Source organism: Salvelinus sp. IW2-2015, linkage group LG19 (genome assembly GCF_002910315.2).
Source record: "Salvelinus sp. IW2-2015 linkage group LG19, ASM291031v2, whole genome shotgun sequence".
NCBI classification, from domain to species: Eukaryota; Metazoa; Chordata; class Actinopteri; order Salmoniformes; family Salmonidae; genus Salvelinus; species Salvelinus sp. IW2-2015.
The window spans coordinates 8,311,704-8,324,007 of record NC_036859.1 but is presented as its reverse complement, the minus strand read 5'-3'; the positions used below and the strand labels follow the sequence as shown (position 1 = coordinate 8,324,007).

General features: G+C 44.8%; 1 protein-coding gene across 1 annotated transcript in view; it reads left to right on the top strand.

Annotated features, from left to right (window-relative positions):
* LOC111979564 (ephrin type-A receptor 3-like) overlaps window positions 1–12,038 on the top strand; it is a 24,419-nt gene extending 12,381 nt beyond the window's left edge. Inside the window, exons 2-6 of the mRNA XM_070449098.1 lie at window positions 1,417–1,481; window positions 10,655–10,855; window positions 11,057–11,164; window positions 11,435–11,786; window positions 11,956–12,038. Coding sequence (XP_070305199.1) covers window positions 1,417–1,481; window positions 10,655–10,855; window positions 11,057–11,164; window positions 11,435–11,786; window positions 11,956–12,038 — 809 coding nt within the window. The remainder of the gene's footprint in view (window positions 1–1,416; window positions 1,482–10,654; window positions 10,856–11,056; window positions 11,165–11,434; window positions 11,787–11,955) is intronic.
* Window positions 12,039–12,304: the final 266 nt, after the last annotated feature.

The window sequence follows — 12,304 nt, the reverse complement described above, 5'->3', positions numbered from 1 at the left end:
GTGTTCATACAGTCCACCAGGCCAGGGCTTTCCCCGTCTGAGAAGGAGAAATGTAGGAAAGGCTCATTAATCTAAATGTGGAAGCAGGAGCTAGATTGAAAATATAAGCAAGTCTACTCTGTTTTCCCTGCTCCTGGGTTGTTTTTTCCTTTCCGAGTGGAAAAATGTGATATATAAAAGAGTCATTTTGTGCTAGAATGTTTTTTATGCATGTCTTACGAAGAATGGTATGGACATCTGGAGAGATGAACGTTAGCCTTAGAAATTTTTTCGTAACCAACTTCTAGCTGGTTAGCGCTCATTTGAGATTTGGTTCTACTGTAAGATGCCGAGATTATCCTTGAAATACTGCCGTGGTCTGTGTTTTGGCACTAGTTCCCTCTGGTTTTCCAGGTCAGTTATTAAAGACAACTGATGATGTGTTCAGGTCAGGAGCCTGGACAGCTGATCTGGGACCTGTGGCTGAGAGCCGAGAGTAACTTCTCTTTTGGCCCGAGTCAGAACTCTGGCACAGATGAGAGAAAGAGAGAGATGGAGATGTAGAGAGTGTGAAAGGGAGAGAAGCCCGATTGAAAGAGACAGCAAGAGAGGGTGAGCAGAGGACAGCAGGTAGAGCGAGAGGGAGAAGAGAGAGACAGCAAGATAGAAGAGCGAGAGGCAGAGAAGAGAGAGAGAGAGAGAGAGAGAGGAGAGAGGAGAGAGAGAGAGAGAGAGAGAGAGAGAGAGAGAGAGAGAGAGAGAGGAGAGAGAGCACAGAAGTTAGCAAAGCAGAGAGCGATAGGGAGATAGAAAGAGGAGGGAGGGAGGGGGCTGGCGGCAGCCTCTGCAGATGGAGGATAATTAAATATTAATGGTGAGCAGTGGTGAGGCCATAATTAGGGCTCAATGGCGTCAGGCAGGGAAAGCACAGTTCACACACTGTGGGAGAAACTGGCTCCATCTGAATCTAAATACACAGCCTTTTAGCTATCTCTTAGCCTTTCTGTCTCTACCTCACTCCTTCTCTCTGTCCGTCCATCCCTCCGTCCGCCTCCATCCGGGTATTTCTCTCATTCTTCATCCCTCTCTCTGTTCCCCTCTCTCTTCTTTGCTGTCACTCTCACCAGCCCTTGCCTTTCTCTCTTCCTCTATCAATCCATCTCTTGGCCTTTCTCCATCCATCCCACTCCACCCCTCACTCCGTCCCTTTGCTATGGGAAGGGGTTAAGGGTGTGTGGTTGAGCCTGTGTGAATCTGAGGCAGTAAATGTTGTTCTAATGTGCTGTTGTAAGTGCTATCCCATTGGCCTGGCCTCACCCCCCACCTTTGACAGCACAGATGTTCCAATAACCACGACGGCCCTCCCTTCCTCTGGTGTCTTATTGCTGTAATAGTGTGTGTTGTGTTAACCAGTCTGTTCTCTCTGTCTGTCTGCAGTGACGTTGTTGGACTCCATGTCTGCTCTGGGAAACCTAGGCTGGGAGGCCTACCCTGCCGAGGGGGTGAGTAGCTCTGTGACATCACTTTCTGTATGAGGCGGCCATACTGGATCAATCTTGATCCACAGGCGCTCACACAGACACAAACTTTAACCCAGTGTTCATTTTGGCAGTGTGTTTTAGATTTAGTTTAATCTTAGTCATTTTGACAAAAATATAATTAAGTCTTATATGCTGACCACACCCACGAGTGTTGCAAAATATATGTACACATACATGTTATACATTCATTGCATTCAAACTCCTCTCCCATCTCCTCATTGGGTATTAGGAGCATATACCCACATGGTTGATTGAAAGATGAACTAAGGTCCACACTCCATTCCAGTTGGTGGTGGTAATGCACATTAAAGTTGGTTGCCAACCGCCATATAAAGTCCAATGAAGAAGAAAAAGACTGAAGGAGGAGATATTACTAGAAACTAACTCGGTTTCCCTTTTATCTGTGGATTAATTGTCGGAGTAGAGGACCTTGTGCATTTCAGGTAAAATAACAACCCAATGTTTATATCCCAGGACAAATTAGCTAGCAACAGCAAGCTAGCTAGCTAAATTGCCATGAATGATTAATGCTTTTCGACCTGTCTCCAAATGAATACAGTTGGTTCAGAGTTCTTATTGATATTTCAACCTACGTGTCCTGATCGCGTCTGGTGTGGATTGACAAAATCAACAAGCGTGTGATGGCGCGCGATGGTACACGCGGACGCCCASTCTGGTCAGCATGTCAGCCACATTTTTGTCATTTGAATAAGGATTTAGTCTAGTTATTGTCAAAATGACGAAAACAGAGAGACATTTTAGTCAACTAAATGCCCTTTCATTGTAGTCACATTTTAGTCACATCACATTTGTATTGCCTAATTAACCTATAGTAAACATGAATCGCTCACTTCCATGTGCACATACATACATTTGGTCTACCAACACATTTTTCTGCATAACATATTCTATTCTCTTCCCAACAGCAGCAAGATGCTAAACATGTACAGTACATAAGAATAATATTATATTATATAAGAATGATCTTGCCATGTAAATTCCTAATTCGGCCTACATAGATATTGCACATTACATACAAAACAAACAGACACGAGAGCAAGAGAGAAGTCATGTCTACACTTGACACTTACATGAGACTTTCGCTCTCAGAATACGAAGATCGCATTGAAATGATGGGTCTGAATGTGTTCAGATCTGGCTGACCACTTCAGGTGGTGGTCAGGGATGCGTTGTGTGTGGATTTCTCTTCAGTCTGGACACAATCAGGCTACTGAAAGCGCATACGGTGGGCGACGTCATCAGCACTTCTCCCACAAGTCTCCAGAAAACGTATGTTTTGGGTCCGAGAGGCACTTTGTCATTATAACGTTGGAGGAGATATGTTCATGTGAGTAACGTGTTTGGTGGCCTCATAAATGCTTGCCTGCTAGCTAATATTTCGGAAAAAAATATATTTTGTTTGGCTATAGTTATGCTAATCCATTTGCAATCTCTTCGGCTTGACTTGCTAGCTACAGAGGTTAGCTGGCTAGTTAGCTACAGTAGTTAGCTACTGCCATCAGTTGTTGTGTTAACATATTTTGCCTATTCCACCATTTGTAGAATGCATACTGACATTTGAATATAGCGTGGGAATAGGGAGTCCGGACACACTGGACACGGCAGACACATTTAAATGTAGGTGTAGACACATGACGCGTTCGGAATTCCATGATTAGAGCTCTATGATCAGAATACTAAAGCGGTCAAGTCTAGACACGCACGGCAGGAGGCACAGTCACCAGATGATGCCGCAAAGTATTGGCAAAGTAGTATGGGTTGCACTTCCATCCCTCGCTTCCACATTGATGTCCAAAAGTAAAACGGGGGCTAATGACTTTGAACGGGAGCTAATCACTATTTTGCCCAGTGATGTAGTCGAGTCACTAAACCTCGAGTCCCAAGTCCCCAGTGCTCAAGTCCAAGTCCGAGTCACCAATAGTCGAGTCACGAGTCCCTATGGCTGAAGTCTGAGTCCCAGTGCTCGAGTCCTGGTCCAAGTGCTCAAGTCTGAGTCATTGGGTCCACATTAACTGAAAATAAAGTTATTTACCCAGATATAGCGTAGTGACAAGAGGAATTTAGTCAATAAAAAGTTTTCTATCAGTTTTCATTGTGCCACCAAATATTTGCATATAGGCTACTGATAATGTTACCAGGGCTCCGTACAGTTGAAAAACATTCTCAAACGTTGCCGATAAAAAGTCCATGAATAGAGCCGCCGTTTTTCCTTATTCAACACATTCCAAAACGTTGTGTCCTGCTGAATGAGCCGCAGGTTGTTAGCTATAGCTAGCTAATGAAGTAACATGGCTGAACAAAGTGTAGCCTTGACAAATGGTTAATGGTTCAGTCTGCAAGTAGCCTAGATTTAGAACAGCCCGCGATATGCTTTATGGATGTAAAAAAATGTAACGCCGGTATTATGGGTCATGTCTTTTCAACAGTAGCCCAAGGGCTAGAATCAAACCATTTTCTCRGAGGAAAAGAGGGAGTCCTGGCTACGTTGGCTATTGTTTTTAATTTAAACAGGCAAAGGGTAGCTAACCCGAAGTCTGGCAGTGACTGGTTAGCTAACGTGAAGCAAGAGAGTTGCCTGTGCGATGTGTATAACCGGAGCCAGAGCTGGGGCGGGGCCTGTCTGGCCACAATCATCGCTTGCTCCCCCGCAGCTCACCAGCTGATGTAGACTGTGTTTGCCGGGTGTGATGCATCCTTCCCACTGCTGAACGGAACTGCGCTGCACGTCTGTGCTGCTAATTTGAAATGTGCTTATCACCGAAAATCTCTCAATCTCTCCAAAACAACATTGTCCAGTCCACGTAGTAGTCCGATTTTAGTCACAGAGATAATTTTGTCTCGTCTCAAAATAATTTTAGTTTAGTTATAGTTTTTGTCAGGATCTWTTTAGTTATGGTCTCATCAATTGCGACTGAAAAACAGGTGTTTGACGAATGTTTTTGTCACAATTTCTTTTTGACGAAAATAACAATGCACTATTCACTACAATAGGCGCTTGTGTAGACCTGAAAGCATTGGARCGGTGTACGCGGTATGAATCTCTGACACTGGCTGGAGACACTGACATCAGTGAGGTAATCATTTTATTAGAATCAGTGAGGTGTCTAGAGTGCAGGGTGTATTCAGTAGCAGTAGTGCAGAGAGAGAGAGCAGTGCGTGTTAGAGTGATGGCTTCTTAAGCGTTCTATAGCTATATTTGGAGTCTGGAGGGGGAATTTACTAATTATTTCCGCTGCGCTGAAAATAATGTGACAGTCGCTGGCTCCGGTTTTTTTTGCGACTGCGATTTGGGGAGGTGGTGAATATTTTTACGTAACACCGGTGTTGAGTTGCGTAACGTGCTGCTGTGAAGGTAACAGCCCAGGAAGTCGCAGAATGCCAGTGTCATGCCTCTTTAGAGCGCAACAGAGGAATGGAGAGAAATAATGAACAAATGAAGGGAAATCCGTCAAGAAATAGCAGAGGAATGTCAGTAGAAACCAGCTGAAAGAGAGAGCGATGGGGGATAAAGAGCTAAAATCCTGACTATTTTCTTTCTGTCAGTGAAGGCAGCTTCATTGAAAGGACATCAGTTTGATTACAGCCTTGTTTGCTGGCAACACCAAGGCTGTGGGTTTCATTCCAGCATGAATGCTTAGCTAAATGTATAGTGTTAACCACAGACCTGGGTCAAATACATATTTCAAATACTTTAGGTATACGCTTGATTGGAGGTGGGTGGAGTTTGCACTTTTTTTGGACTATCACATTGGTCCCCTTGTATCGGGCAGGCTGAAACACACAGTCGATGGTTTGACATATGTATTTGACCCAGGTCTGGTTTACAGTTTGAAATAAAGACCACACTATTTAGCACCCACCTTGGTGATTCAGGGCTCCTGCTTTGTGCCTGTGCTCTCGCACCCACCGGGTGAGTGCAGGAGAGAGGAAAGGAGTAGTTACTTCCGATGACATAGGACACACAGGCTGGTTGAGTCACTCCACAGCAACAGGAGATAACAACAGGGATGATGATACCCTGTATTACCCTGTATTACCCTGCACCTCACCTCACAGCAGCCTGAAGTAACCCAAATAAATAGAGGGAGAGAGAGAGAGAGGTAGAGGGGGGGAGAAAGAGAGGGAGGGAGAGAGAGAGAGTTAGAGGGGGGGAGAAAGAGAAGAGAGAGAGAGCGATACAGAGAGAGAAAAATAGTCAGAGTGAGGGCGGATAGAAGGAGAGCAAGATAGTGAGTGAGATTGAAAGCGATGGGGAGAAAGAGAGAGGGAGGAGAGAATGAGAGAGGGAGAGAACGACACACTCAGAGTTAAATGATGGAAGATAAACACCAGGCTTTAGCACCAGTAATAACCGGACGATTTACATGCATTTGTCTTTTCATGTCTCTTCTTCTGTTCAAGAAGCAGACGTTTAGGCTGTCAACGAGTCTGACATGTGGCAGGAACCCTAGGGAACTGGAAAACGCATTATAGGCTACACACCCCTCTCTCTCTCTCTCTCTCTCTCTCCAGGATAACACAGAGAGGAAAATGGGAAATGAGTTCTCTCAACGGGAGAGAAAAAGGGGGGCGAGAGACAGAGAGAGGGAGAGAGATATATAAACAGAGGGCTGAGGTGCTGAGCAGCATGTCTCTCTGGGTCTTGTGTTTCATATAAGGGGGATTATCTAGTTAAACCCGGACCCCTGAACCTGCAGAGAGGTCACACAGACATTCCCACCGTTCAAGATATGGCCTTGGCTGGATAGCTGTCTCTCTGACTCAATCCACCACCACTTGACCCCCGCAGGTCAGACTTAGTACGGCCCTCCCCAGAGCCAGATGTGTGCTGGAGTCTGAGCAGAGCGACCCACTTCTATCACACAACTGGGGTGTTTGTGTTTCTGCGGCGGGATCGAAAACAGACACAAATCAGTAATGATATTGCTTGTAGCTCTTTCCTGCGGTCAAATGACCTAGTGGCCTCATGGGTGGAATGTTATTCATACTTTTCATTGTTTCATAATTAATAAACGTTATTTCAAAAAAAGCCGCCGAAAATACAGTGTTTCTATGTCAAATGGTTTGTTGTACTGTATTTCAGTCTTCTGTGTTGTATGTAAAGTGGAATAGTGGAATGCAAACTCAAAATGTAATACATTTCAACTCTAGATCTGATATGGTACATGTGTCTTCTTTTTTTTAAGCCCATAGCCGTGTGTGTGAGGTGTATACTTTTCCTTCAAAGTAGATTTGTTTAAGACTACCAAGAAACATTCTGTGCGACCCTGATTTAGCCCACTGCAGTAAAAGGTTCAAATATAGTCCCCGTATCTTTATTAATATATTTGGGAGCGCCGTTCTTCGCTCTGTCTCCCCGTTCCCCGTTCTTCGCTCTGTCTCTGTCTCTTAGACAGATGTTGTTTCAGAGTTTGATGGCCAATTATGTATAAGTATCTGTAACTACAAGATGATTGCGGGGGGAAATTATGTTAAGCCAATGAAGGGTTTAACCCGAGTCCTGATGCGACGGTTTTGCCCCGCTTCAAAGCAATCAGGCCAGCTTCGTTGTGATTTGTCGAGGGATTAGAACGCTCAAAGAGGAAAGTTCTGTCCAGAATGCTAATTAGCGGTCAAACTGAACTGCCATCGCTATAGCAACAGGTTCACTGATTGAGTGTGTGTGTGTGTTCGGTGATTGAGTGAGAGAGGCTAAATCCTCCAACCTGTCTAAACACTTCTCTCTTGTTCACACTTGAAGGAAAGTTGGACAGCATCATCCATATTCATTATTTCAGAATTATTTTGTTTAGATAGCATAAGCTGGTTTGTTTCAATTAAATGTTGGATTGATTTTCTAATATTTACTGGTGAGGGAGGAGGCTTTTAGAAAAAATAGACATCAAGAATATGACCAGCATCATTTGATTCTACCTGTACTGTATGTTGGAAATTAACAGTCTGTTGTTGGGCGATATGGCCAAAATATCATATTACGGTATTTTTCAAATGTATTACAATATTTGATGGTATTTTATGTTTTTGAATAAGACAAATTATACATTTGCTTTATGAGTAGTGTGTGACCCCAGGGTGGCAACACATACTGTTCTTCCTAATTGATTTCAATGAGTCTTTCTCCATTCTGATGGTTTTATACTGTTAAATTAAACTTCAACCCCCAAGAAAATTCTGCATTTTCATACATTTCTGCATCTCCTGCACTCATTTGAGATCATTTCCACGCTGCCACAAAGGGCTGCACGATATTGGCAAAAATGTAGGCCTTATTTTTAACCAAATGTTGCAATTATCATTATAATTCTATAGTTCAAATATAATAGTGGGCACTTTGAAAACAGTGTTGTTTGACATGATACGAAGAAAACGGACAGAGAGGAGTTATTGTGACAGGGTAGGAACCAAAGTGTTGGTCAGTGTTTCCTAGGGGACACTATAATTTTTGGCTACATTCAATGTTTTCTCTTAGCTACTTCATGTAGCTAACATATTCATGCTTTGCCTAATCCTCTTCAGTTTAGAAGATACTGTTGCACAAACAACATGCTGATTTAGGCCTACACCATCACTGGTATCAGGCTGTAGCTAGCTGCATTTCCTCTGACTAGCTAGCCAGTGCTTAAAAAACACAAACTAGCTGTTTGCAGATGTAAGATGTATTATAGAACGCTTGTAGATTTATATTAAGAAGTGGAAGCTTTGACCATGTAGACTGTATGCAAGTGTCTCGTGGTCGAGCAACAACAAATGCGCTCCTTGAGTGACAGGAATAGATCTGTGTGGAAAGCGGCATGGAGAGAGAGAGACAGCGGATATAAATGACTCAAGTAGCGGAGTATAGTATAAAAATGTACATTACAGGCTGCATGTCACGATTTAACAAACCAAACATTTAAATACCGCTATAGAAGGTAAAGTAAAAACACAAACCGGTCCGTGCATCAATACCGGTATATAGTAAAATACACTGTACCACCCAGCACTAATCTGTTATTTCAGAACATTGGACTAAGAGTTGGACTAAGAGTACATTGGACTAAGACTTCTTCACTGAGCAAACTGAGGAAAGGATTTGGTGAAGCACGGATTTCGGTGAAGCACGTCCTTAGGTAGAGAGATAGTAAAGAAACCCACCTGACCGCTAGACCAAACTGCCTGACAATCACCAGACTCTTTCACATGGAAACCGCTCCATAAACAAGCCAGGAAGTCTGTGTAGTCCTCACACTCAACCTCAGCTCTGAGAGAAATAAACAAAACGTCATAAAGCTCTCTTTATTCCTCAATAGCTATCCTCTTTAACTCCATAATCACCGCTCTCTAGGGAACTAGCCGCGCGTGTGTGCCTCTGTGCAGTGTGTGCCTCTGTGCAGTGTGTGTGTGTGTGTGTGTGTGTGTGTGTGTGTGTGTAGAGCCGTGTATGCCCTCTCAGTCTCCTGTGATGTCCGACTGGTCCCGCTCCACACAGATGGGTCCGTTTAGCTGCCAGCCGCGTCTGTAATTTACCCGCGTTCATTCCTCCCTCGGTTTTTCTCTCTCTCTATCCTCATCTGTCGTTTTCTCTCTCGATCCTCATCTGTTGTTTTGTTCTTCCAACTGATGAAATAGAGAGAGCGAGAGCGAGCGAGCGAGAGAGAGAGAGAGAGAGCAGAAGAGAGGAAAAATGGTACAGTAGGAGAGAGAGAGAGAGAGAGAGAGAGAGAGAGAGAGAGAGAGAGAGAGTTGGCCTCGAGTAGAACGCAACTCGTTTTCTATGTCGCTGGTACTCATGACATCGTCGTGGTTATAGCCTGTACACAGGGCATAGGGATTCCCTTGGCCAGGTCAATTGGTCTGTAATATTCCTGGCCCTACCTATGACATAAAGTCATAAATTGTTTCCTCATAAATTGTTTCCTCCGTGCTATTCTAGTCCCAGCTCAGGAGCCAGCCCTGTGGAAGGCCCAGTGGATTAAAAGCAGCTGACTGAGAGTCTGTTTCCGTCTGTTTTAGTACTCAAGACTTTGGGTGAAATGTGTCAAGCCTTTGCCGGCTTGTCGACCTGTCAAGTTCAATTATCCCCAAAATCAGAGCTTTTTCTTTCGAGTCTACAACCCCCTTGTCTTTCTCAGTCCTTTTCTCACATTCTTTCTCTCCTTTACCTGTCTTAACCCCCCCTGTCTTTCTCTTTCTCTCTCAATCCTGCATTCTCTCTCCTTTCTTTCTTCCTTCCTTCCTTTCTTCCTTCCTTCCTTCTCTCTCTCTCTCTCTCTCTCTCTCTCTCTCTCTCTCTCTCTCTCTCTCTCTCGCTCTCTCGCTCTCTCGCTCTCTGTCTTGCTTTCTCGCTCTCTCCCCTGTCTATCTCCACTCCGGTATAATTTGCATCCCATCCGAGTGAAATTAGAGGGAAAGTTTTGCAATAGCCAGCTGCACCGACCAGAAAATAGTTGCCTTTCTGTGTGTCTGAGGTTTGAATGTTGAAATGTGATATGTGATATGTGTTCATCAATCAGTCGTCTATACAGAGCCTGAAAAGAGACTGGTACTCTGAACTGAGAAGGTGGTCTGTGCATCTCCTCACCTCAAATGAGATTCATACTGAGTTGGCTCATTGTGTGTGTGTGTGTGTGTGTGTGTGCGTGCGTGCGTGCGTGCGCGGCTGTGTTTTTAAGCCTAGCTGTCTGCTTCCTCTTTGGTAGGTCCTGGTCCCTGAAACTCTATGAAACCACACTGGTTTATTTTCCTTTCCTTGAAGGAACAGAAATGTTTTCTCTCTCATGCGAGAAGTGTTCTGAATTACTTCTCTGAACACAAGTGGAAACAGATGGCGATATATGAGGGGAGACAAAGTAGCTCTGTCCTACGTCTCTCTCTTGATCAAGGAGACACACACACATAGAGTCACTCACACACTCACTCACTCACACACACTCGCACCCACCCACACACACACACACACACGCACACGCACACAAATGCACATGTATGAAAACATGCATACACATGCACGTGCGTGCACTATAATGTGATTACTTAAATGTACACAGATGTTTTTTGTCACTTAAATATACACACACATATCCCCCCCCCCCCGCCCTGCAATCCTCTAACCCCCCTTCTCTCTCTCTCTGCAGTGGGAGGAGATCAGTGTGATGGATGAGAGGAACACTCCTATGCGTACCTACCAGGTGTGCAACGTGATGGAGGCCAGTCAGAACAACTGGCTGAGGACGCGGCACATCGCCCGCGACGGGGCCCAGCGCGTCTACATCGAGATCAAGTTCACCCTCCGAGACTGTAACAGCCTGCCTGGAGTACCCGGCACCTGCAAAGAGGTCCATCTGCTCACGGTTTCCATTCTGTCAACAATTGTTCAATACTCTTTGCTTCAAGGTCATGGTTGACTGAAATGTCATAATGTTTTGAATCTTGACCGAGAGAAGTGATCTTTCTGTCAAACAGTTTTCCATAGAGCTACGGCATAACAAAATGTCAAATTTTAATCAAATGCAAATGTCCATTTGTGTGTTTTCCAGACGTTCAACATGTTCTACTATGAATCCAACAACGCCAACCTGTGGTTCATCAAGGAGAGTCAGTACATCAAGATAGACACCATTGCTGCTGACGAGAGCTTTACACAGGTCAGTGAAAACACAGACTCCCAAGGTAGAGGTTGCCTCTAACTACAGATCTAGGATCAGAGTACCTTACCCCCCAATCCTAACATTAACCTCAGATTTACCTAACCATTGAAACAAGTTCTGACTCTGGACATGGAGCTAAGGGCAACTTACATACTGAGGGCAAAACAATCCCCGTAATAATAATGACAATCAACATCCTGTTCTACTAGGTCCGTTCTCGCTGAAACAGAACTGTAAAATAAATCTGGTTGCTCTCCCTCTCTCTAGGTGGATGTGGGCGACCGTGTGATGAAGCTCAACACAGAGGTGCGTGACATCAGCAACCTAAGTAAGAAGGGGTTCTACCTGGCCTTCCAGGACCTGGGAGCCTGCATCGCTCTGGTCTCTGTCCGTGTCTTCTACAAGAAGTGTCCCCTCACCGTGCTCAACCTGGCCCAGTTCCCTGACACCGTCACGGGGGGCGACTCGGCCCTGGTGGAGGTCAGAGGGCTGTGTGTGAACGCGTCAGAGGAGTTCGAGGCCCCCAGGATGTACTGTAGCGCCGACGGGGGCTGGCTGGTGCCCATCGGGAGGTGTGTGTGCAAGCCGGGGTACGAGGAGCATAAGGACTTCTGCCAACGTAAGTGTATTTAGTAAATKTTTTTTTCACTTTATTTCTTGAACTGAATTGTTGGTTAAGGGCTTGTAAGTAAGCATTTCACGTTAAGGTCTATACCTGTTGTATTCGGCGCATGTGACAAATCAAATTGTGTGGGTGGCTTTGTGTCGATGGCGAGATGTGTGTTTAGGCCTGGATAAGAAGGACACAGTGGCCAGCCCCAATGTGAATGGACACAAGGTTTATAATGTGTGTGTATCTGTTTGTGCCTGAGCTAGTCTGTGGCTTTACATACATGTATACAACCAATTCCATGGCAGCCATTCCTTCCTCAGAAAGCTCACCACACATCGGCTAACCAGTGGAGGCTGCTGAGGTGAGGACGGCACGTAATTATGGCCGGAACGGAGCAAATGGAATGACATCAAACACTTGGAAACTATGTGTTCGGTGTATTTGATACGATTCCACTGACTCTTCTCTAGTCATTACCACAAGCACACTCACCCCAATTAATGTGCCACCAACATCCTGTGCGG